Raw genomic sequence first — 27,975 nt, 5'->3', positions numbered from 1 at the left:
CGTGTTAAATGGTTCCAAGAAATGGCAACAATGGATGATCAATTTTCGAAGAAAATCATCTTCAGTGATGAGGCACATTTTCGCCTCAGTGGATTCGTCAATAAACAGAATTGCCGCATTTGGGCGAATGAGAATCCAAGAGTGATTGTCGAAAAACCAATGCACCCACAAAGAGTGACTGTTTGGTGCGGTTTATGGTCTAGCGGCATCATCGGGCCGTATTTTTTCCAAAATTAGGCCGGTCAGGCAGTTACTGTGAATGGTGTTCGCTATCGTGAGATGATAACGAATTTTTTATGGCCCGAATTGGAAGATATGGATGTGGACGATATGTGGTTTCAGCAAGACGGTGCCACTTGCCACACAGCTAACGAAACAATGGCTCTTTTGCGCAACAAATTTAATGACCGTGTTATCTCACGTAATGGCGATGTCAATTGGCCGCCAAGATCATGTGATTTGACACCGTTGGACTTTTTTCTTTGGGGTTATTTGAAAGAAAAGGTGTAAGTCGATAAGCCAGCAACAATTCAAGAGCTAAAGGATGAAATAATTCAGCACGTTAACGGCATAGAACCTCCATTATGCCTCAGCGCCATCGAAAATTTGGACCATCGGATGAAGGTGTGCCACCGATGTCGCGGCGCCCATATGGCCGATATTTTGTTCCATACATAATTGAGTAATACCAATATATCATAATAGAATAAAATTACAATAATTTCCTAAATAGTTTGTGTTTTATTCAAAATCAACATCGGCCCTTGAAATTTTAACCACCCTTTACAAGCTAGCGTTGGACAATACTTCGATTGATCAGTCTGTTATAGTTTTTTTTGCGCTACCAATAAAACGATATGAAAGCAATCTTTTTATGGAGTTTTGTATATACTTTTTAAACACGCTTATATAATGGCATTAATTTTCTTCGAAATTGACGGTAAACAAAATTTTCTTTCAGTAATTTAGAGTGGCACTACTTCTAACTAGTCGAGGCGCTATTTCGATTAATTTTAAATATTCTATAGGAGTGTTTTCAACTCTGTTGTGATGCCTATAAAAAAATGTTTGAGTTTAGATTTCGAGTCATTTATAGACATCACATAAATGCTTGTATTGAAATTGTATATAGTATAAATTGATATCTAAATTTACTGCGTGGAAACATCCATTTACATAACGATGAGTGAAACTACAAATGAATGGACTTACCAAATGTTGAGATATACATAGAAATAATCACATATCTATACAAAAATTTTGACCTGTATAATCCGAATACTTTTGTGTTATTGCAAAATTTCGAACCAATCGTTGCCATATGGGATTAACACACATTCTTAATATTTGTCTTCATTCGCTAGTCATGTGGTTCGAGGATGACATTAGTGAACCATTGCAATTTTGACGTGTGTGTATATATATGTGCTTGTCAATCCTGATTCAAAATTCATAACCGTTATATGAATGTGTTGTAGTGGGTGGATTGATGGGGTGGTTAGTTGATTGGTTGATTTCTTGATTGTGTGCGTGTGAATTATACGTACCGTCTGTTAGTGAATAAAAAGGAGGAAGAAGATGTAGTCGATTGAAAGCGGTGAAATATACAAGAAACAAAAAAAAAAAGAATATATTTTTGTTTTTAGCAAATCATCTACTTACCATTGTAATAGTGGTTGGAGTAACCCGCTTTTCCGGCTACACGTCCAGCTGGCATTTTTTCTTTATTTTAAGTGGAACAAGTTGTTTTTCGTAATTGGGCAACACTTGTACTTCCGGTTTCTCTATTGGATGACAAAATTAACACCTACTTCTTAAGTGCAAGTGGCGTATAAAGAATTCTCGTTTCCACTTCCGGAATTTCGTGGTCAACAGTTGAAAGAGGTACTGAATGTTGGCTTGTGTTGTTTTGTGTTTTTCTTTTGGTCCTTCGATTTGTGGTGGGTGGCGAAACAGAGAAAGAGAGCAATGTGGTGGTGTTCAAAATCTCCAATTGATATTCCTTTGATTGTGTTTTTGGTCTATTCCTTTTGGCGGTTCTATTGATACTGGTATCAATGTTTAAATTTGACTATTTGTTCGTTGCTAACATTGCGCTGGCTATCAAAGCTGATTTTCATGGATGTTATTGCTTTTTTGACTATTGTTAAAGAATTCACAAAATACGGCCGCCATAAGGGCGACAAGGATGTTGGTATTGTTGATGTTGAAAACATCTTCCAAGCCCCATTGATTAAGGCCAACTATTCACTGATGATGTTGTTATTGTTCCACAGCCTATCCTACTATTTCCACGAATTCTGCTGTTGTGGCAAAAGATGCTGCTGATGATAGTTAGGTTAAATCTGCAAATACAAAGGATAATGAGATGGAATCAAACAAAGACCAAGTAATTTCTTTTATGGCTGACTACTGCAAAGAATCTAAAAAAAAACGTCCATTTTATATCACAAAAATAAAAGTTCATGACCTATTGACATTAACAGTCCATTAGGGCTATTCCAATGTTTTGATGATACTGGATTAAGTGATGATTGGTGGTCATTATATACGAAGTAAGGTAAACCTCATTCCGTGTTTTCTATTTCTACCCATTTTCCGTGACCATTAAATTCATTGCTTGCTAATACTGTGTGCACACCAAGCGTGCTTTAGAGTTGGAAATGTTTTCCCGAGTCATTCTCCTCAAGTTGACCAGGCCGAATCTTATGCAGCCTCAACAATGGATTGCGCAAAAAAGTTATACTAAAGACTGTAATCCATCGAATCGAATTACTTGTGTTGTGGTAACAATTGCTGACAGTAATGAGCTTTACAGACTATCAGTTATACCGGACGACAGTGCTCGTGTCGAACATATCCCATATATTGTGCACATTATAAGTTAAGTCCGAAGGCATAATCGATACTGCTGCATGTTTATGGGATCGATAACACATTAACCGATTATTTAGTCATCGCCGACAAGTCGTATCGATGCGACACACTGTAAGATTCTTTACAAACACCAACATTCCGTCCGGAATAACTGATAGTCTGTAAAGCGCATAAGGCATCGTAAAACTTCTTATCACTGTCTTCTAAATTGTAAATTAGCTCATATTGAGTCTATGTTAGTAATGAAAATGCAGATTAAATACCTATATAAACCTCGTTCTAGATCGGTTTATATAAATCCAGAGAAAGGGTCGGTTGAAATTCGATCACAACCCTGCCAGCATTTCAAAGTTCAATTTCATCCTCATCGCTACCACAGAGTCGTAAGTGACACTACAACAATCGCCAACTGTGATGGCGGAAGCGTATGAAAAAGTATGCAATGTACATGAAAGTATTTTGCCATCACTATTGTTACAAGAGCCATTTTAAATTTTGTGAAACACCAAGCGTAATTAGCTTCTTATAATATATTTAAATAAAATCGATAATGAAGTGCTGAAAACATAGTTATTTAGCTTAAAATTGTAAAAGGTATATTGATGAACAATTTTTGACTTTCCAAATGGAATAAAGTGATTGTTTTTCAGATATTTTACAGACACGTTGCCTCCATCGAGAATAAAAACACTGGCTGATAGACGCTTCAACATGTAACTTGCCACTTGTAAATCAACATCATTCTATTATTAATGAAAAAAATGATAGTGGTATAAATGTTATGTTTATAAGAATTTATAAATGTTTAATCAAATTAATAAACAATCGTATTTTACTTGACCACAATGATTCTTTTACAACTATCTTAAAATGCACTTTTTGTGATTGTTTGAAGGGGCTCTTATTGGCGTCGTTCTAAATTTATTAAAAAAGGCACCTAATAATGGCACTCATGCGATACTTTTTTGTAGTAACTTGACGTGGTACAACTTCTCAATACCCTGCCAACATTTTTTGAATTTGGGGACTCTTTTGAGAATCCCCACTACGTCGAAAACAATCATATACGACATCAAAAACTCGTCGGAAAAGCGCCGTCACTATTGAGAAGTTGTACCACGCCAAGTTACTACAAAAATGTTTCGCATGAGTGCAATTATTAGGTGCCTTTATAGATCAATTTAGAACGACGCCAATAAGGGACCCTCCAAACAATCAGAAAAAGTGCATTTTAAGATAGTTGTAAAAGAATCATTGTGGTCGAGTAAAACACGTTTGTTTAGATATTTATTAATTTGATTAAACATTTACAAATTCTTAAAAATATAACATTTATACCACTATCACATTACATTTAACATAATTGTTGGCATTAATGATGATGTTGAGTTACAAGTAGCGAGTTACATGTTGCTGCGTCTATCAACCAGTGTTTTTATTCCATGGAGGCAGCGTGTCTGTAAAATATCTGAAAAACAATCACTTTATTCCATTTGGAAAATCACCAAATTGTTCACCAATATACCTTTCACAATTTTGATGGTATAATCTATGTTTTCAGAACTTTATTTTCGTTTTTATTTAATTAAAATATAACAAGCTGGTTGCGCTTGGCGTTTCACAAAAAAATGGCTTTTTTAACAGTAGGGATGGCAAATTACTTGCATGTACTTTTTGATGTACCTTTTCATGATGGTTGAAGTGACATTTACGAGTCTGTGGTAACGATGAGGTTGAAATGGAACTTTGAAATGCTGGCAGGGTAGTGACGGCGTTTTTCCGACGAGTTTTGGATGTCGTATACGATTGTTTTCAACGTGGTGGGGATTCTCAGAAGCGCCGTCAAATTCAAAAAATGTTGGCAGGGTTCTTCTTTGAATTAATTATAGCAAAATTTTCTACACATTCCAAATGGAATAAAGTGATTTTTTCGGATATTTTTCCAGATATGCTGCCTCGATCAAGGATAAACACGCTGGCTGATAGACGCCGTAGCAACAGCTGAATATAGCAGAATTGAAACTCGATGACTAAATAATCGGTAAATGTGTTATCGATCCCATAAACATGCAGCAGTATCGATTATGCCTTCGGACTTAACTTATAATGTGCAAAATATATGGGATATGTTCGACACGAGCACTGTCGTCCGAAATAACTGATAATCTGTAAAGCGCATAACAGTTCTAAGGGCTTTTATTGGCTTCGTCCTAATTTGATCTAAAAAGGCACCTAATCATTGCACTCATGCGATGCTTTAATATAGTAACTTGGTGTGTTACAACTTCTTAAAAGTGACGGCGCTTCTCCGACGAGTTTTGTATATGGTATCACGGTTGCCACTCATGCCACAAATAATCTACTACAATTTGAAGAAGATTTTAAGAAAAATATACCAAATTTTAAAATGTATTTCAAAGTTTTTGATGAAAATTTTGCCAAAATTTTATTTTTCTAGAAAATTTTGTCAAAACTATTTTTTCTGGAAAATTTTGTCAAAATTTTATGTCTCTAACCCCCATTTTCATGAAGCTCCGTTAGTGCTCCGTTAACTAACAAACTTTTAAACCGTATTATGGACATAGCTGTCGTCTTGCCTATATATTCCATATCCCAGTTAGGAACTTAACTGCCGAAAATTTTTCAGTTAAAATTAACCGGAGAGAAGATATTAACAATTTACTTTCTGTTAACTGGGAGTTAAAGCTTAACGGAGCTACATGAAATTGGCCGTAAAAACTTATGGCAAAATTATATTTCTATTAAAAATTTGTCAAAATTTACCTTTTTAGAAACTTGTCAAAATTCTATAGAAAATGTTGACAAATTGTTTTTCTATGGAAAATTTTGTAAAAACAAAAAAAAAAAAGAAAATTTTATAATTTTGATCTATAAAAAATTTTGTCAAAGTTTGCTTAAGAATTTGTTGTCAAATTTTTTTTTTATAGAAAATTTTGTCAAAATTTTTTTCTATAGGAAATTTTGTCAACATTTTTTTTCTATAGAAAATTTTGTCAAAATGTTTTTCTATATAAAAATTTAAATAAATCTTCCGTAATGCGTCTTACAGACTATAAGTTTTTCCGGACGGAATGTCTATGTTTGTAAAGAATCTTACAGTGTGTCCAATCGATACGACAATTTGATGACTAAATAATCGGTAAATGTGTTATCGATCCCATAAACATGCAGCAGTATCGATCCATCCTTCGGACTTAACTTATAATGTGGCCAATATATGGAATATGTTCGACACGACAATTGTCGTCCGGATAAACTTATAATCTGCCTGGCGCATAAGGCGGTGTTATTGATTATTTACATTTTTCTTCCATAAGAAAAACATGGAAAATTGTATTGTTGGCATGCAACAGAAATTATCGCAAGAGCTGCATACCGGGCATTAAGGCCGGTATGCACCTCTAGCGAAAAATTTCATTCCCATAAGAAATGCATTGCTATTTATGCTAACGAAATTTTCGGTAGCGTTCAATTTCGTAAGCTGGTACGCACCTCTAATGAAAATAACAGGGTTGTCAAAAGCATCTTTTGGCAGCAAACATTTAATTTATTACAATCATTATGTGCGTAAAAGTTTTAAAAGGTCTGTAAATAATAAACAATTTATTTGAGGAATATTTGGAACATATATTAACAATTTTTAAATGCGATTAGCTGGTTTAAAATTTGTGTACACAGCCCTGTTTTTTTGTTGTAGACTTAAATAAATTTTTGCTACCGAAAATTTCGCTAGAGGTGCATACCGGCCTTTAGTGTAGAAATAACTCAAAGACAATACTTTTAATGAGTAATATTTCAGACATGAATATTTGCAACGACATCTATTAGCTTTAGACGGCAATGTAAACGCGACATCTGCTTAATAAATATCTTTGCTCTGTACACAATAAACAACTTGGCAGCATTTGGAAAAACAACAAAACTAGTACTTGTCAAAGACAGCTGTTCCCGGCTTATTCTTACAATCGTAGACATTGTTTTTTTTTTCCAAACCAAGAACAGACGACCTATGAGATATAGAATAGTTGTTAAAAAATAACACAAAACCCAAGTGATTTGTTAAAACGCTAGATTAGAATTATACAAGTAAATAAACTAAACCAAAGTGCAAACATCACAGTGTGTAAACAAATGCAATTAGTTTTGTTAAAATAAAAATCCAATAAAAAAATGTGTGATAAAAAAGATGAATGTTGTAGTAAGTCAATTAATTCTATCACCTATGTATACTGGCCCATTTATACTATTTACTTTTGTAATGAAGAAATATTCCGTCTATTCAAAACAAGGAATTGGATTTGTCGAAAATATGAATGTGCCATTGTGTATGTGAGTAAATAAAGTGGGAAACGTGCGAAACATTACAGTCATGTCACAATGGGAGCATGACGATTGTATTTTAGAGGGTGGTGGTGGTGTGATACGTACGCATTATAGTATTATTTAGTTGTTTGTTGGTGTATTGTACAACATGGATATGAACGCTCGTTGGATAGTGCCATTATCTGGAGATAATATGAAGCGGCATTGAATTTATTTTGAAAATATTGCTTTAGATAAGAACGAAACAAATATGAAGAGGTAAAGGCATAAAGCAACCATATAAAAACCCTTCTTCAATAGTCTTTGCATTTGTTTTGAAAGTAAATTTTGTAACTTGTTAGTATTGTAGTCCATACCACTCAGCTGCTCTCTATGGGTGAATATTTTCATAGTGAAAATACGCTTCCTATTTTCCTTCTATTTCCTGTCTCCATTTTAGAACCTCAAATCAAAAGAAAACTATTGTGACTCATATTGGAAAGTCAACATTGTTTTGTGATCAACAACTCCTGCTGTTGTACTTCTCGGTAGATTTTTTTGTCTACCTACCTACTCGGTATCTAGTATGCAATATTACCAACATATTGTTTGGGTTTTTTCTATTAACCCACTGCGTAGCATATGTTCAAATTGAAGCAGCAGCTATTTATAGTTTCTGCTATTTTTATTGTTTAGTTTACAATTATGTTTTTGTTTTTTTGAGATTTTGAGAACAACTATAGTAGAGATGGACGCTTTGGTGGCATAAACGGGAAATTGGAAGATCTATTCTCTTATAAACATTTTAAAATGTGTAATATATATCTATTAAGTATGTCCTTTTCCATGGAAATTAGGCAACAGCCTGGACATTTTAGTGTCAACTACTTTCAGTCGGTATCTAAAATCTTCATTTTTAGACTCCTAGTTAGAGACAACTATACAAAATGTAGATATTTCAGAAAAAAAAACTTCAAAGACGTCTATATAAAATGCAGATATTTCAGAAAAAAAATCAAAGACGACTATATAAAATGCAGATATTTCAGAAAAAAAAAACTTCCAAGACGACCTAATGATGTCCGTCTATTTGTGTATTGTAAGCATGCCTATAATAGTGGCCCTGATGGACAAGGGCCAATCGGTGGTATGAAAATAGGCCCCTCCAAAATAAGCCTCAAAACCCAAATGAAACTGGGCCACAAATGTGGGCCAACACTTCGTAAGAAATATGGGGCCCACGAAAATGAACCATAACAAAATATCACTGAAGCAACCACCATTGTCAAATCCCAGAATGCAAACATAGGCCACACTTGGAAACAAAGCACAATCCAAAAAAGGAAATCGAGGATTATATTCATAATGCAAACGATCCCCAAAAATAAAATCAAGTTACTCCCCAAACAACATAAACATTAGTTGTTAATTGTTGTTGTTTTAGCAGCGTAGAGAAGCTGATGTGATAATCATTAAGTTCATGTTGTCTTTGCACCGGTTATCGCGGGAACCTGTTTTACATTATCCGGATTCTTCATTAACTACTGTTTTTGTTAATGGATGAGAGGTAATGAGTGTTAATTGAGTTTCGCCACTATTCTCCACTAGTGGCGCTGCTGGTTAGTGCTATTTATAGCTTCTTAGTTGATGTTAGTGAAGCGTTCTATTTTCCCTCTTTTTATACCCTCCACCATAGGATGGGGGTATATTAACTTTGTCATTCCGTTTGTAACACATCGAAATATTGCTCTAAGACCCCATAAAGTATATATATTGTGGGTCGTGGTGAAATTCTGAGTCGATCAGAGCATGTCCGTCCGTCCGTCTGTTGAAATCACGCAAACTTTCGAACGAAACAAGCTATCGACTTGAAACTTGGCACAAGTAGTTGTTATTGATGTAGGTCGGATGGTATTGCAAATGGGCCATATCGGTCCACTTTCACGTATAGCCCACTTATAAACGGACACCCAAATTTGGCTTGCCGATCCTCTAAGAGAATCAAATTTCATCCGACCCGGCTGAAATTTGGTACATGGTGTTGATATATGGTCTCTAACAACCATGCAAACATTGGTCTCCATCGGTCCATAATTATATATAGACCCCATATAAACCGATCCCCCGATTTGTCTCCCGGAGCCTCTAGGAGAAGCAAATTTTATCCGATCCGGCTGAAATTTGGTACATGGTGTTGGTATATGGTCTCTAACAACTATGCCAAAATTCGTCCACATCGGTCAATAATTATATATAGCCCCATATAAACCGATGCCCTGATTTGGCTTGCGGAGCCTCTAAGAGAATCAAATTTCATCCGATGAAATTTGGTACATGGTGTTGTATATGGTCTCTAATGACTATGCAAAAATTGGTCCACATCGGTCCATAACTATATATAGCCCCCATATAAGCCGATCATCGGATTTGACCTCCGGAGCCTCTTGGAAGACCAAAATTCATCTGATTCAGTTGAAATTTATTACGCGGTGTTAATATATGGCCTCAAACACCAATGCAAAAATAGTTCGAAATCGGTTCATAATTATATATAGCCCCCATATAAACCGATCCCCAGATTTGACCTTCGGAGCCCCTTGGAAGAGCAAAATTCATCCGATTCGGTTGCAATTTGGTACGTGATGTTAGTATATGGTATCCAACAACCATGCAGGAATTGGTTCATATCAGTCCATAATTATATATAGCCCCAATATAAACCGAACCCCAGATTTGACCCCGGGTGCCTTTCGGAAAAGTAAAATTCATCCGATCTGGTAGTATATGATATTTAACAACCATGCCAAAAGTTGTCCATATCAGTCCATAATCATATATAGCCCCCACATAAACCGATCCCGAGATTTGGTTTTGGAGCCACTTGGAGGAGCAAATTTCATCCGAGTCAGTTGAAATTTGGTACATTGTGCTAGTATGTGGCCGTTAACAACCATGCCTAAATAGGTCCATATCGGTATATAGTTATATATAGCCCTCAGATAAATCGATCCCCAATCACACAAAAATTGGTCCATATCAATTCTGGCTCTCTACGTACCGGGCAAAAGTCCATATCAATTCGTAATTATTTGTGGACTTACCACGTATGTACTAACTAACAATTTAGAAAACGATGTTAAGAAGTTTTAAGATATCACAACCCAATTAATTCGATTGTGGATGACAGTCTTTCGTAGAAGTTTCTACGCAATCGATGGTGGAGGGTACATAAGATTTGGCCTGGCCGAACTTACGGCCGTATATACTTGTTAGTCTTTGTTATATTTATAGAATGGAAGTGCGACCGGTTGTAAATGTATCAGCAGACACTCGAACAAGTAATTATTACGCATGTAAATTATTTTTTGCCAGTACCACCCCGGCCGGGAATTGAACTCGGCACCGTAGTCATGCAAGACTTACACACTTTCACATTTCTTCTCAGTAATGTTGGAAACTATTGCGGAGAGAAGCTTATACACATCCATTCCATTAATGCAGGGATAAAATTCATAGGCAAACAGAGGGCGGTCACGTAAGTTAAAATTATTTTACGAATTAAATAAATCCAAAAATGTACAATAAGTCATTTAAACGTGAAATTTTTGATCATATTTTGAAGGTATATACGGCCGTAAGTTCACGCCACGCCGAATCTTATGTACCCTCCACCATGGATTACGTATAAGTCTACTATAGACTGTCATCTACCATCGAGTTACTTGGGGGTTGTGGCAACACTTGCCAATGACAAGGAATCTTAAAACTTCTTAATATTGCCTTAGTCCATACGGAGGCAGATTAAATACCCACCATATATAAACCATATATAAACTAACTTCTTAATCGGTTTGTATAGAGAGTCTATAACTAAATTTAAACCTATATGAACTAATTTTCGCACGGTAATTAGAGGGCCGATATAGACCAATGTTATGACAATTGTTAGAGACCATATGCAAACACCACGTTACAAATGTCAACCGGATTGAATGAAATTTGCTCATTCGAAGGCCTCCCCAAGACAAATCTGGAGATCGGTTTATATGGGAGCTATATATAATTATAGACCGATATGGACCAATTTATGCATGGTTGTTAGAGACCGAATACTAACACCACGTATCAAATTTCAAACGGATTGAATGAAACTTGTTCTTTCAAGAGGTTCCGTAAGCAAAATCAGGCGATCGGTTTATATGGCAGCTATATATAATTATGGACCGATATGAACAAATTTTGGCATGGTTGTTAGAGACTATATGCTACGTATCAAATTTCAACTGGATAGTATGAAATTTGCTCCTTCAAGAGCCGCCGAAAATCAAATCTGGTGATCGGTTTATATGGCCAATTTACAATACCATTCGACCTACATCAATTACAACTACTTGTACCAAGTTTCAGATGGATAGCTTCTTTCGTTCGGAAGGTATCATGATATCGACAGATGGACGGACATAGCTAGATCGACTCTGGATTACACCATGACCCTGAATATATACTTTATGGGGTCTAAAATCAATATTTCGATGTGTTATAAACGGAATGACAATGTTAATATACCCCCATCCTATAAAAAAGCTTTAATTTCTTTTTTTTTACTTTATTAACATAATTTTACTAATTACGCTAATTTATAATTTCTACAATTGTGAAATCCTTTCGTGAGGATTCGGGCCTAAATGTTGGCGCTTCATCAGTGTTCATCACTGACGTGGACAATATATCCCATAAATGAAGAAATGGTGATAATGGTTCACCTTCATATTGATCTACCACACATTTTTAGTTCCAAATCCCACTACAATCACTCATCATGGGTTCGAGTTATATCTTTAAATTTCATTTCGGCAAAATGATTGAATATTTCGGGGATAAAAACGAAATGCATGAATTATCCAAGAGTTGCCACTACAGCCTCTCAGAGTAAGGGGTGAAGTAATCGACTTTTCATGTGATACCTATCAATTTCGAGGTGAGCGATCAACTAGAGCTTTACGGCTGGTCTTATTCATAAAAAATCATTAATGTGTAATTTAAATCAGTGCTAGCTGTCACACTCTTTTAATTTTATAAGCTTTATATAAAAATAAGTATTATTTTATATTGAAAGGGGAAACTCATCACAACATCGAAAATCACAACGTTAAAAGTCGACATTGTATTGAACATCGGATATTCCAAAAAGTTGAAAAATCTAAAAGTAGAAAAAGTAGAAATTTTTGAAAAAGTCAACTTGTATGCTCTGAAAAAACTCTCAAAAGTGGACAATTTTCGTGATTCGTTGGAATATAGTACTCATATGGTAAAATAGTGGTATCAAAATGAGCCCCAGGAAAATGAGGCACAAACCCCAAATGAAACAGGGCCACAAATGTGGAGCGACATTTCATAAAGAATATGGGCCTCACGAAAATAAGCCATAACAAAATTTAACTGAAGCACCCACTGTGCCTGCCACTATCCTAACCGAAGCTAACCTACTATTACTTAAAATCATTAGTGGACTTGATCTAAATGCGGACAAAATTTTGGGTGACACAGCATTAAATTAATTTTAAACATTGATTTCTAATTGCTTTATAGTCGGTTCGTAATGGATTAATAAAAATGCTGGCATATATGCTAAACAGCAGTCATATAACGAAATGACGGACGGACATATTGTCCCAAAAATAGAAATATTGATAAATGTAGTAGGCAACAAAAGGTAAAATTTAATCTCTATCTACTACGTTAGAAATATCAAATCACAAAAACAAACATTTGCGAAAAATGAAAGCGATAGACAACACAAAGTGAACTGAAGTGATTAAATTTGCGCCTGTTTACAGACACACACCACATTGAGAATGATATCTAATGACGACAGTTGTGTTATTAATAAAAATTAAAAGAATTTTCTTTTAAAATGTGATGGAGGAAATCAAATTGTCAGTTTAAACGTTGTCAATTCAATTAGCATATTCCAAATTCAATTTAAAGAGATCATTCGTACTAGCCACAATCAACTTAGCTTCCGGTAGTATGAAGACTCAACACGGTAAATCATTGGGTCCACCTGATAGTTGGTGAGGTTTAACCATATGAAGTTGACTGAACGATATGGTGTTGAGTTATTGTAACTATTGGCTTTTATGATTTTTTTCCCATTTTGTGCGAGTGAATGAATCAATGAATGAAGAGCCATAAATGTAATTTATGACATTGCTTGTGTTTACTTCGCCGGTGATGGTATGAATATGGAAAATAGTGTTTGTTTTATGCAGTTAGAAATTGGTTGATTCGCGCGAATTGTTCTGATACATATTAATAACAATAATAGCGTTACTTTTTTAAAATTCACCACATTTTTACTTTTTGAATGGAAAACGAACAATAAATAATATAATTTTTTGTTACAAGTCCTCAAGGTACCACCAAAATTGAATTTTTCACCTTTTTTACAAACTTTTGCAAAATAACGTTACTTTTTCAAAATAAGCAAAATTTTATTTTTTGTGTTGAAAGCTAACAACAAATGAAAAAAATTATTTAACGAATTTAGTTAAAATCAAAAACCAAGTATATACGGCCGTAAGTTCGGCCAGGCCGGAGCTTATGTATGTTACCCTCCACGATGGATTGCGTAGAAACTTCTACTGAAGACTGTCATCCACAATCGAATTACTTGGGTTGCGGTATCACTTGCCGATAGCAAGGTATCTTAAAACTTCCTAACACCGTCTTCTAAATTGCAAAGTAGTCCATATGTGGTATATATTAAACTAAAAAAGTCCGATTAAATACGTATATAATTAAGTTTGACAAAATATTCTATACAAATAAAATTTTGATAAAAGTTTCTATAGAAATAAAATTTTGACAACATTTTCTATAGAAGTAAAATTTGGAGAAAATTTTCTACAGAAATAAAATCTTAACAAAATTTTCTATAGACAAAAAATTTTGTCAAAATTTTCTATAGAAATAACATTTTGACAAAATTTTCTATAGAAATAACATGTTGACAAAATTTTCAATAGAATTAAGATTTTGACAACATTCTCTATAGAATTAAAATTTTGACAACATTTTCTATAGAAATATAATTTTGCCAAAATTTTCTATAGAAATAAAATTTGACAAAATTTTCTATAGGAATAAAATTTTGACAAAATTTTCCATAAAAATAAAATTTTGACAAAATTTTCTATAGAAATAAAATTTTGGTAGATTATTTTTGGCTCGAGTGGCAACCATGATTATGACCCGATATGGACCAATATTTGTGTGATTGGGGATCGGCTATATATAACTATAGACCTATTTGGACCAATTTTGGCATGGTTATTAGCGGCCATATACTAACACGACGTTGCAAATTTCAACCGGATCGGATGAATTTTGCTTCTCCAAGAGGCTCCGGAGATTAAATCTGGGGAACGGTTTATATGGGGGCTGTATATAATTATGGACCGATATGGAACAATTTTTGCATGGTTGTTAGAAACCATATAACACCACGTACCAAATTTCATCCGAATCGGATGAATTTTGCTCCTCCAAGATGTTCCGGAGGTCAAATCTGGGGATTGATTTATATGGGGGCTATATATAATTATGGACCGATATGGACCAATTCTTGCGTGTTTGTTAGAGACCACATACTAACACCACGTTCTAAATTTCAACCGGATCGGATGAATTTTGATCCTCCAAGAGGATCCGGAGGTCAAATCTGGGGATTGATTGATATGGGGGCTATATATAATTATGGACCGATATGAACCAATTCTTGCGTGTTTGTTAGGGACCACATACTAACACCACGTTCCAAATTTCAACCGGATCGGATGAATTTTGCTCCTCCAAGAGGCTCCGGAGGACAAATCTGGGGATCGGTTTATATGGGGGCTATATATAATTATGGACCGATATGGACCAATTCGTGCATGGTTGTTAGAGACCACATAGTAACACTACGTACCAAATTTCAACCGGATCGCATAAATTTTCGTTCGGAAGGTAGCGTGATTTCCGGAGGTTAAATCTGGGGATCGGTTTATATGGGGGCTATATATATATTTATGGACCGATATGGACCAATTTTTGCATGGTTGTGGACCGATATGGCCCAATAGCAATACCATCCGACCTACATCAATAACAACTACTTGTGCCAAGTTTGAAGTCGATAGCTTGTTTCGTTCGGAAGGTAGCGTGATTTCAACAGACGGACGGACATGCTTAGATTGACTCAGAATTTTACCCAGGGCCAGTATATATATACTTTATGGGGTCTTAGAGCAATATTTCGATGTGTTACAAATGGAATGACAAAGTTAATATACCCCCATCCTATGGTGGAGGGTATAAAAATAAAGTAAAAAGTGATAAACATTTCCTATAGCCGAGGGGACCAATTTTAAGAGTTAATTGGAAATTCGATTGAAGTTCAATTAAATATCACAAAAATGATAGTATAAATCACAGTTTCAATTGGGCATAAAAAATATTTGATTAAAAAATTAATTGATTTGATTTGTAAATTTCAAATAATTGTTTAATTCATTCAATTAAAAATTTAGTTGATGTTGAAGGTTCAAGTGTGGTTAAATTTGGGTTTAGTGAACTGCCTGAATTTATTCTGATAATTGGTTGATACTTTTGCTGCAAGTGGAGGATGCTGATGAGGAATGTGGTAATTCCGAAGCGTGCGTCCATCCAACGATCTTGCAGTCTATAAGACTATGCCCAAATAAATTTGACAAACATTCTTTTCCTCTGTGGGTTAAGCTACACTTGTAGTTTAGTCAATGCATGGTTTTAAGCTGAAATCAAAAACAACAAAATGATTGAAGAATGGACCAACAATAACAAAACAAAATAAAATTTTGACAAAATTTTCTATACAAATAAATTTTTGCAAAATTTTCTATAGAAATAAAATTTTGTAAATTTTTTTATAGAAATAAAATTTTGCAAAATTTTTTTATAAAAATAAAATTTTTCAAAATTTTCTATGGAAATAAAATTTTGACTAAATTTTATATAGAAATAAAACTTTTACAAAATTTTCTATAGAGATAAAATTTTGAAAAAAATTTCTATAGAAATAATTTTTTTTTGTAGAAATAAAATTTTGAAAAATTTTCTATAGCGATAAAATTTTGCAAATTTTTTTATAGAAATAAAATTTTTCAAAATTTTCCATAGAAATAAAATTTTGACAAAATTTTCAATAGAAATAAAATGTTTACAAAATTTTCTATAGAAATAAATTTTTGACATTTTCTATAGAAAAAAAATTTTGACAAAATTTTCTATAGGAATAAAATTTTGACAAAATTTCCTATAGAAATAAAATTTTGACAAAATTTTCTATAGAAATAAAATTTTGACAAAATTTTCTATAGAAATAAAATTTTGACAAAATTTTCTATAGAAATAAAATTTTGACAAAATTTTCTATAGAAATAAAATTTTGACAAAATTGTCGATAGAAATGAAATTTTGACAAAATTTTCTATATAAATGAAATTTGGACAAAATTTTCTATAGAAATAAAATTTTTACAAAATTTTCTATAAAAATAAAATTTTGACAAAAAATCTTCTATAGAAATAAAATTTTTACAAAAATAGAAATAAAATTTTGACAAAATTTTCTGCCAATATTCGACATATGTATATAGGTATATGGTCTTAAAATAAAATTAAAAAAATAAAATCGATTGTTCGAAATATTTCAAATAAATTGTTATGGTGGTGTGCATTAAAAGGGATCGATTCAGCCCATCTGCTAGTCTAACATTCTATGAAACATAAAATGATCTGCGTAATTGGAAGGTGATTTTCATTTACAGTCATACCGTTCATTGATCGAATGAATAACGCAATGGAAACTAATTTGCGTAAAAAGTTGTTTAGTTACAAAAATGTGAAGTGTTTTAAAAATTTAGAGTTTCTCCGGAGTCGCAGTCGAGCAAAATTTTTACGACTGCGACTCCGACTCCAGCTAAATCTTCAGCCTCCGACTCCACAGCCCTGCATATAACCACAGAGTCCAAAGGCTTACTCTGATTACGTGAAACTTTGCATAGGAAGTAGAATTAAGCCTCTAATGCCCCAATTTTTTTGCCAGTTGATTACATATTCAATTTTAACGACACAAAAGCAAGAAAACTAAACAAGAAAAAATTATACGGTAAAATTCAGTATATGCTGCAAAGTTTCTTGAACAGTTTTAACTAAGTTTTCTTTTTTATTTTACCCATTTTTGTTGTCTTAAGGTGTGTTTTATTAAAAGCGTCCTGATTTAACGAAGCCCTCCTAAAAGCGGGATTGGGCATTAGAGGGTTAACGTTCTCGATATACATGCCAATTTTGGCTGAAATCGGTTCTGATTTAGATATAGTGCCCATATATATTTTTCGTCCGATTTACACTCATATGACAACAGAGTTAAAATTTGTAGTCCGATTAACGTTAAATTTTGCATAGGGAGTTAACACACAAAAAATATTAACATTGTAACTATGCATGCCAAATTTGGTTGAAATCGGTTCAGATTTAGATATAGCTGCCATATATATGTTTTATAAATGCCAAAATACCAAAATTTTCCTTATAAAATCGCCACTGCTAAGTCGAAAACTTGTAAACATGACTCCAATTTTCCTATACTTCGAATACATATCTAACGACCTATAAATCATAAACACTTGCGAGGTTGCCTAAAAATTGCTTCAGATTTAAATGTTTCCCATAGTTTTACCTAACATTGTGTTCCACCCCAGGGCACTAGATGACTTCAATTTTAAGTCTATAGATTTTGTAGAAGTCTAACAAATTTTTTCCACATCAAGTCAGATTGAAATGTATGTATTTGAGACAAAAACCTTTATATATAGCACCCAACACATTTGACGGATTTGATATGGTATCGAAAATGTGGATCTACAAAGTGGTGCAGGATATAATATAGTCGGCCCCGCCCGACTTTAGACTTTCCTTACTTGTTTTAACTTAGTCTTAGTCTTCCGAGTTTGATTAAAAAATTGATTGCATCAAATAATTTTTAATTGCAAAAGTTTTCAGTTTCAATAAACTTTTTAATTGGAAATATTTTGGTGAGTTTTTCTGTGCACACCATTTTTTTCTGATTCAATCACGAAATTAATTGATCCAATTAATTTTTTAATTGAAATGTCTTCAATCACAGACATGATAGTATCAATCAGCGTTGCCAGAATTGTTTCACCAAAAACCGCTAGATTTGTCCAAAAAACTAGCCAAAAAAAGCTAAATAATGTTAAAAAATAGCTAGAAAAAAAGCTAAATTTTTTTGTATCAAAAGTCACATTTTTGATTGAAATTTAACAAACTTAAAGGCTTTAATTCACTTAAAATGCATATTATTTTAATTGTATTCATTTTATTTCCATTTCTGTGAGACTGTAAGAAAATCTATGTCATATTAGCTCTGTTTGCGTACTCGATACATTTTGATTACTATCACAAATTTTTACTGGAAGTCCTTCATTTATATTTCCTAAAAACTTTTTTCCCGGTAAACTTGCAATTATCAGCTGGTTAATCACCAATGTCACATAGAATTGCATTAGAAAATATCAATATATTTCGTTTTAACTGAATTAATGATAAATTTGTGAACGTGTACACTTCTCCTAATATTACTCAAGAGAATAAAACCCATTCTAACTGTCTTACAAGTTTATACTGAATAACTTTTATTCGAAAATTTCCCATACAAACCTATTGTCCAATTTTCGTAAATGTAAATCCATTCCATTAATAAATAGCAGATTTGTTTTGATCCTATCACTACGAATTTTTTATTGCATTTTTTTGATGTTAAAAAAATAATACCACATTCAAAACTTTATTTCCTTAATTATTTCTATGTTCGGTTCCAAAGATTTTGTACACTAATGATTTTGATATTGATTCAGAGTCAAATTTGAATTTATTCGTTTTTTCAGCTTTTTCTTCATGAGCTACCACAGTGCTTTAAAAACGTGCTAACGACAACTTAAATTTCCAAATTCAGACTCGACTTTAAGTAGAAATTATTCTGTGTATACGTTTTTAAAATAAAATGTTGAAAAACCTCTTCTTTTTTTTAACGCTATTTTGGTTTGTGGTCAAGATACAAAAACTCCACAAATTTAAAGACTATTTAATTAAACATAAAAACGAAGTTTTATCCATATTTCAATAGGAACATGTCGAAAATAAAAAAGCCAAAAATAGCTAAAAGGGTCATGAAAAAAAGCCAGAAAAAAAGCTAAAAGCTAAATGCATTTTTTCCCCACTAAACGTCTTCAAAAAAAGCCAAATCTAGCGGGAAAAAAGCTAAATTGGCAACGCTGGTATCAATTAAAAATTTAATTTATATTATTAATTTTTGTGATTGATTTTTGTTTGAATTAAAAAATTTGTTGAATTCATTAAATTTTTAATTGAATATTTTTTAAAACTCAATTAAGACTTTAATTGGAAAAAATTTCGTGAAAATTTTTTTCTGTGTGTATACACTTGGTTTAGTTTGTACTCGATATTTATGTGTTTGTTTTTGTTTTTCTTTAGTTTTATTTTTCTGACTACAACGTTCACTACTTTTTCTGTTTGTTTATAAACTTCATTTGAAGTATATATTACCTTAACCTAAAGTGGGTTGCTTTCTTAATGTATGGTCATTGTTAAGAAATTTAATTTTAAGCTCGCAATTCAATTTTTGGTTTTGATTGAACACATTATAAATCATAACTGGTTGGCTGATAAGTCACCGGTCTAACAAAGAAAAACACATTTTTTTTGTCAAAATTCGTTTTTATTATTCAATATAGTTCCCTTCAAGAGCGATACAACGATTATAACGACCTTCCAATTTTTTGATACCCTTTTGGCAGTACTCCTTCGGGTTTGCCTCAAAATAGGCCTCAGTTTCGGCGATCACCTATTCATTGCAGCCAAATTTTTTCCCTGCGAGCATCCTTTTGAGGTCTGAGAACAAGAAAAAGTCGCTGGGGGCCAGATCTGGAGAATACGGTGGGTGGGGAAGCAATGCGAAGGCCAATTCATGAATTTTTGCCATCGTTCTCAATCACTTGTGGCACGGTGCGTTGTCTTGGTGGAACAACACTTTTTTCTTCTTCATATGGGGCCGTTTTGCCGCGATTTCGACTTTCAAACGCTCCAATGACGCCATATAATAGTCACTGTTGATGGGTTTTCCCTTCTCCAGATAATCGATAAAAATTATTCCATGTGCATCCCAAAAAACAGAGGTCAGTACTTTGTCAGCAGACTTTTGAGTCTTTCCACGCTTCGGAGACGGTTCACCGGTCGCTGTCCACTCAGCCGACTGTCGATTGGACTCAGGACTGTAGTGATGGAGCCATGTTTCATCATTGTCACATATTGACGGAAAAACTCGGGTGTATTACGAGTTAACAGCTGCAAACACCGCTCAGAATCATCAACACGTTGTTGTTTTTGGTCAAATGTGAGCACGCGCGGCTTCCGCATATCCAAATTAGAGGTGTGCGCGTGACATGAAATTGTCGTGACACGCAAGATTCACGCGTGAATCACGTAAGTCGTGAATAAAATCAGAAGCAACTCTCGTGAATGTGCGTGAATGGGACTAAAATAAATATGTCGTGCGTGAGCGTGCGTGAGTAATAAAATCGGTTCGTGAATGTGCGTGAATACAATTTCTGCAAAATCACGCTCACGATAAAAATCAATATTTAATTCTTAAAAATAAATATTTAATTCTTACTTATGTTAAATGAAATTGATTTAGTTGTCGAACTATATTTTATTTAAAAATTTTGTAACCTTTGCTCATTACCGGTTGGAAAATGTCGTGAGTCTCGTGAATTTGTCGTGAGTCACATGAATTGTCGTGAATCGTGCGTAAGCGTGAGTCTGTGAAAGTAGTTCGTGCGTGAGCGTGCGTAGGTACTGATTTTCATCTCGTGAATGTGCGTGAGTGTGAGTGGCTACGACACTTATCGTGCGTGAGCGTGCGTGAATAAATATTTGACTTCGTGAATGTGCGTGAGTGTGAGTGAAATTTCACTCACGCGCACACCTCTAATCCAAATATTGATGAATGATATGACCAACACGTCCCTTTGATATCTTTAAGGCCTCGATCAACTTCATTTTACGGTCATTCTAAATCATTTTGTGGATTTTTTTGATGTTTTCGTCGGTAACCACCTCTTTCGGGCGTCCACTGCGTTCACCGTCCTTCACGCTTGAATTTTGCATACCAATCAATTATTGTTGATTTCCCTGGGGCAGAGTCCGGAAACTCATTATCAAGCCAAGTTTTTGCTTCCACCGTATTTTTTCCCTTCAGAAAACAGTATTTTATCAAAACACGAAATTCCTTTTTTCCATTTTTTTCACAAAAACAAAAGTTGCTTCACAAAAGACGCTCTATCTCACAAACTAATTGACTTACCGACGTCAAATTTTGACACGAATCATTTGAAGGTTGGTACTATATAAAAATAATATGCATTTAATACTAGCGATGCCATCTATGTGTCAGACCGGGGACTTATCAGCCAACCTGTTATAACAAGGTTAAAGATACGTCCTTCAAATTACACACGCAGACAAGAAACATGATTGTCACAATCATATTCGAAGAGCAAAATAATATGATAGCAGCTATTTTTGCGGCGACCATGTAACATTTTAACCTGCAACCATGTTGGCTCAGTGAACATGATTCTAAAAAAAATATAATTGTCCTCATCTAAAATGTCATTATATTGATAAAAAGAATTTTGTTTGAATGAAAAGACAATAGTCACGATTTAAAATGTTATGGTATTCATCAAAAATGTTTTTCTCCTAGTTAAAAGAACATGGTCACAATCTAAAATGTGTTGATCTTTATGAAAAAACCTTTTTCATCGTCGAAAAAAGGGCGCCACTTGAAAAAAGAAAACACAAAATTAACTTTATTTGTTTGTTTTTATTTATTTAAAAACTAATTCATTGTTTATTTGTATTTATAATGCCGTTCAAACAAACAACATATATTTTTACACACTCTATTTTATTTCAATTTCAACAGTAAGTAATTATTCCATATTTACATCGTGCCCATCAAATGTACAAACGCAGACATCATGTAACTGCAAATAAAAATAAATGATCCATATAGCAAAATGCAGAACAAAAAACAGGTACATTTTTTCAATTACACTTTCCTTTTTTGTGTTCACATAAAACCACGTGCCACTTCTGAATAAATAAATTAACACAAAACACAGTAAATCCGTATTCTCCGTCCATTCCAAGAAACAATCAACACACGACTGACGCGCAAAATGAAAATCGTGTACCTGCTCAATGTTTTTATAAAATTCTTTTCGCTGCAAAAAAGTTAAAAAATTAAATGGTCTTTATGGCCATATAATGGTTATAGACATGTCTATACTTAACCTATAAAAATACTTTTCTCCCTGTAAAAAAGTAAAAAAATTGAATGGTCAGGTACATGATTTTCCCGACCATTTAATAGTCTCAAATTCTATCATTTAAATGATAGAACATGTTTGCGGTATTTCAGAACCATTCAAATGCTTATTGCCACCATACATTTTTCTCCGCTCGAAAACTATTTTTACAAAGACAAAATACATGGTTTTCGCGGCAATTACATGCTCTAGATAAGCATTAAATGGATGCGGCAACCATGTCCAAACATGGGTTTTCTGTGCGTGCAGTTACCAATTTTTTGTTGCTCTTTACAAAGTCCTTTAACAAGATAATTGATGTCTAATGTCATACTTATTTATAAAGTGTGGACATTTGCTGTCTCTAGAATATAATAATTATATCCATTCTAATAAAAAATACAAATTTGTTATAGCCACAATAAACAGCACTGAAAGATAAACAATTGACAAGATACGAAGGGAGTATGCTCGGCAAGTTTTTTATTGCCGCCCTATTTTATACGGGTTTTCAAAGTGCATCCATCATCTCAAAGCTTAAGCTTAAGCTTGTCCATGAAATATTCCGACAGAATTATTTTGTCCAATCATGACATGATTAAATATTTATTGGTCTTTGACATTTTCATTTCCATATACCTTTATTAAGAACTAGGCAAATTTATTGCAAAACAAAGCTTAAAGCCCAAAGGAGTTCTCAACAAAAATCATATAGAAATTTTATTTGTACACCATTGGACAAATCTATGTGGATGTGATACTTTCATTCTATGCCATTTGATTTCGAAGCTTCTTTTTAAAGTTAATATTCGAAAAATACTTTCTGTATATCAGCTTTCCCTCATTGCTGCAATGTGAATCGTAAAATGGTCCTTTTTTATTGACCTTTGAAACTGACATGAAAATGAAGCATAATTGTGGTGTAAAATTGTCATAAAAATAGCGTCCACAAAAAAAAAAAGAATGAAAGGAAAACTTTTTCATAAACGTGCCATACACTTTCTCTCAAAATGGAAACGTTTAAGGAAATGACATGGGAAACAGTAAAACGAGCAATGGCGGTTTTTATAGCTATCGGGCAACTGTCAAGTACATGACAATTTCCCCATGTGCACGTGATTTGAGTTTGTTGGTGTTTTTTTTTTTTGTTAAACTTTGCTCCTTATTTATTTTTGATATCCTTCTCAACTGGGACGATTTTACGCATATTGTGTTTCAAAAAGTTCTGCCTTCTTTATCTGAATTTACAGATGTATGACAGCATAAGAATTTGGAATATAAAACAGATAAGAATCTAAAATCAGGCGAAGAGAGCCCATACCATCATGTACGGAATTTGACGACGTTTATCGAAATGACGTAAACCGAATTAAAAATTGCTCATACTTACTTCTAAGTCCATTTATGTTCGAGTATTTATTAACCAACGTTACAACGTTAAGTAACGTTGTTTAATAAATAAAGAGTATTATGGAAAACTTTGGGACGAACTATTTAGCCATACATGTAGCTTGCACATAAATATATTGGCCGATTTGCACAAATTTGGATTTATTACCCAAACTAATTGGGCGATTTCCTCTTTTTTAATAATAGAAGCAATATTAGTCGCATACAAACTCTGTAGATTCAGAATCAACTATAGGTCATAATATCAGACATTTCTATTCAGATTGTGATAAAACTCCCATAACTATGTACCCCTTAATGTTCTTACATATGGAAATGCGGGTTATCTCTCAATCCTATACCACTCATACCCCACAATGTTTACTAATTCAGTAGGGGTGGTTTAGGGTATGATATAGTCGGCCCCGCCCGACTTTCTACTTTACTCACTTGTTTAATAATGGAATCAATATTAGTGGCATACTAATTGTTTCTTTGCTAATTGCATTTTCCATCACATCTTTCTCACATCCACGAGGTTTTTTAGTTCTTAACACATTTTCCTGTAATACCAACAATGTAGAAGAAATTATACGATTTTATAAATTTTGAAGATTTTTTTTTACCATTCGCCTGGACGGAGAATCGAACCGCGGACCATGCACTTTGTAAGCGAACACACTAACCACTGAACTATGTACCTGTTATGGTCATCAATAGATAATTATCCATATAAGTTATATTTATATAGCATAGCTTGTGGCGCCCACGAAACGAATAAACAAAGTTTATTTAACAGAAACAAACACTTAGTTTGGCACCGTGGAGTAGTGGTTGCTACGTCCGACTTGCATGCTAAGGGTCGTGGGTTCGATCCGTGCTTCGACCAAAGTTTTTGTTTTGTTTTTTTTTTTACATATATTCCAGATATGTTCGGAAGATTCCGAAAAAATTTTCAACATTACATTGTACTATATTAAATTTTGAACTGTAAAATGTGTCTTATTAAAGACCTAAAGTCAGAAAAGAACAGTGTTTGATATAAACGAAATGGACTGTGTTGTTGTTTCAAAAATAACTTTTTTTATTGAAAAAATAAAAATTTTGTAACAAACGAATTTTTTTTGGTGATAAAAGTTTAAAATTTTCGAAGCAATTCAAAAAACTCTAACAAAAGAAAAACGTTTTCAGGTTTTCCAAACGTTTTTTTTTTCTTTGCGTGTATAGCTCATAATATCAGACATTTCAGTTCAGATTGTAATAAAACTCCCATAACTATGTACCCCTTAATGTTCTTACATATGGAAATGCGGGTTATCTCTCAATCCTATACCACTCATACCCCACAATGTTTACTAATTCAGTAGGGGTGGTTTCGGGTATGATATAGTCGTATAGTAATGAAATCAATATTAGTGGCATACTAACTCTGTAGGTGCAAAATCAACTATAGCTCCTAATATCAGACACTTAATGTTCTTAAATATGGAAATGCGGTTTATTTAGGGTAAATACGATATACGAGCACCATAGACGGCCCCATCCGACTTTCTACTTTACTCACTTGTTATTAATGGGTTCGATATTAATGGTATATCAACTCTGTTGGTGTAAAATCAAGTAGAATTGGGCAACCCTAGTGTTGCAATCTGCCAACCGACGACTCTATCGTAAAGATTGATGGTTTTTAGGTTATACGTACTCAAAATGTTTTGACATACGAGCGCCATTTGTGATGTTTACAACAACTTAAGAGAATCATCTCGCCCAAAAAATGGAATTAAATCGTGAACATTGTCGTGCGATTGCTCTTTTCATATTTCGACGTGGATTGACTCAACAACAGTGCATCGGTGAACTTAATGCATAATTTGGTGATGAAGCTCCGTCTAGGACCAGTGTTTATCGATCATATTTCACTCCAGGTCGTATTTCACACCAGGACGAATCGCCCCAAATAAAGGTTCGTGTCGATTGGCCGAAAGAAATACTCCAAAAATAAGATCACGGTACTTCGAAACACGTCTATGACATCGTGGCGCGTGTGAGCCCGAAAGTTAACAGTAGTCGACTGTAAGTGTGTTTCAAGATGAGCCAAATCCAACAAAATATGCCCGCACATGTATCACTTCCACGCCAATGATCGTCTGTTTCTTCGAAAAAACTGGACATGTTGCAGTGGCACTTCCAGAGTAACGCAGAACAGTTAATTCTGAGTGGTACACAACAAATTGTTTGTCAGTTGTCTTCCAAGAAATAAGTAAAACCCACCGGCAAAGACGGCGCCGGAAAACCAACCGCTGGAGAAGTATAAAGTAGGCAAGTTGACAAGACTAAGAACGTCTCAATCAGGGATGATAAATGATGTTGACGAAATAGTACTAAAAATTTACTTTTCTTAGCTAAAAGGTGCTAAACTTACATAGTATCAAATTTAAAGACTATTGTGAAAGTAGACATATATTAAAATCTAGACCGATTTGGACAATTTGTTTTAGATTTTTCTAAAAAAATCTTATTTTGCAAAATTTTTTCTATAGAAAATTTTGTCAAAATTTTATTTCTGCGAAAATTTTGTAAAAATTTTATTTCTATAAGAAATTTTGTCAATATTTTATTTCTATAAGAAATTTTGTCAATATTTTATTTCTATAAAAAAAATTGTCAACATTTTATTTCTATAAAAAAAATTGTCAACATTTTATTTCTATAGAAAATTTTTTGAAAATTTTATTTCTATAGAAAAATTATGAAGAAGTACTTTTTTGCAAAATATACCAAAATCACGAATTCTACCAATCTACACAACACTTACGATTTTTTGTAGAATTCTACCAACAACGGCAACCGGCTCAGGGGCCGGCTCTAAGCATTTTTGCTAAAGACACCATGTGTGTATTTCGTCTCCTTCTGGGCGTTTCAAATATATATATACACTATCTTATAATACTCTGGTCCTCGGTGTCGCGGAAAAAAAGCACATTTGACGTTTCACATTTGCGGACGAATGACGTATAGACAATATTCCTCTCAAAAAGTAAAATATTCTCATTTCGGAATATGTTTATTTCTTCAATGTCCGTTATTTATAATTTGTAGAGTTGAGTTAGTATCTGAGAAACGTCCACATTTAAGGCGGAATGGCCAAATGGCTCGCGGTCGTCCCACGGTGCTTTTGACAGTCAAAACGTGTCAAAACAAGCACAAAAGTGTCAACTTTATCAACCCTGGTCTCTATACATTCCAAGGGATCTAATATATATTATCTAGCAGCCAGCTAACTTATGCTTGTCTAAGTGAGCTTCTGCAACCGTAACAAACCTCTTAGTTGAAATGATCAATGTTTTGCCTTATTTTAGGTAACTTTAAAGGATATATACGACGTTTGCCAAAGATATTATGGCTTCCAAATCCTCAATAAAAATCCTTTCAATTCTGTCTTTATAAACGAGCCCCACTCAAGCAATAAATCATACTTCGCTTTATTGCTTCTCATAACTAGTTTCTTTTTCTCAATTTTTTTTGGTATTCAAGGATTTAGTTTGTTTTTCTTTCAAAGATTTACAGGTTAGTTTCACAGTAAAACTTTTTTCTTCTCTTCTGACATAGAACTACTCCTTGCCATGGAATTAAGTCATTGGATTATAGTCTATGGTCGGTTTTGGTTGAATGTTAATCGACTTTCCAAATGGTCTCATAAAATGGCAAATCACTTTTTTTTTATTTTTGCGGGTAGAATACAATCACTACTATAGTTTACACAAAAGAAAATGGGGGACAATGAAAAACCAACCATATTTGGTTTACTAGGAAAAAATCTCTACTTTAGTGTCATCATTAAATTATAAGTGGGCATTGGGGAAACCATGATAATATACAATACACAAAAA

The 27,975-nt window shown here is 33.7% G+C and overlaps 2 protein-coding genes across 2 annotated transcripts in view; one reads left to right on the top strand and one right to left on the bottom strand.

Moving 5' to 3' along the window:
• The window catches only part of LOC142232431 (uncharacterized), a 231,730-nt gene that overhangs the window by 27,438 nt on the left and 176,317 nt on the right, over positions 1-27,975 (bottom strand). Inside the window, exon 3 of the mRNA XM_075303249.1 lies at positions 1,663-2,345. Within this exon, the coding sequence (XP_075159364.1) occupies positions 1,663-1,717 (55 nt within the window). The 5' untranslated portion in view covers positions 1,718-2,345. The remainder of the gene's footprint in view (positions 1-1,662; positions 2,346-27,975) is intronic.
• ENGase (cytosolic endo-beta-N-acetylglucosaminidase) overlaps positions 6,872-27,975 on the top strand; it is a 75,631-nt gene continuing 54,527 nt past the window's right edge. Inside the window, exon 1 of the mRNA XM_075303248.1 lies at positions 6,872-7,096. Within this exon, the coding sequence (XP_075159363.1) occupies positions 7,069-7,096 (28 nt within the window). The 5' untranslated portion in view covers positions 6,872-7,068. The remainder of the gene's footprint in view (positions 7,097-27,975) is intronic.

This window comes from Haematobia irritans, chromosome 3 (assembly GCF_050003625.1).
Source record: "Haematobia irritans isolate KBUSLIRL chromosome 3, ASM5000362v1, whole genome shotgun sequence".
NCBI lineage: Eukaryota > Metazoa > Arthropoda > Insecta > Diptera > Muscidae > Haematobia > Haematobia irritans.
Note: the sequence above shows the minus strand (reverse complement) of the source record. Positions and strands in the feature narration are given on the sequence as shown.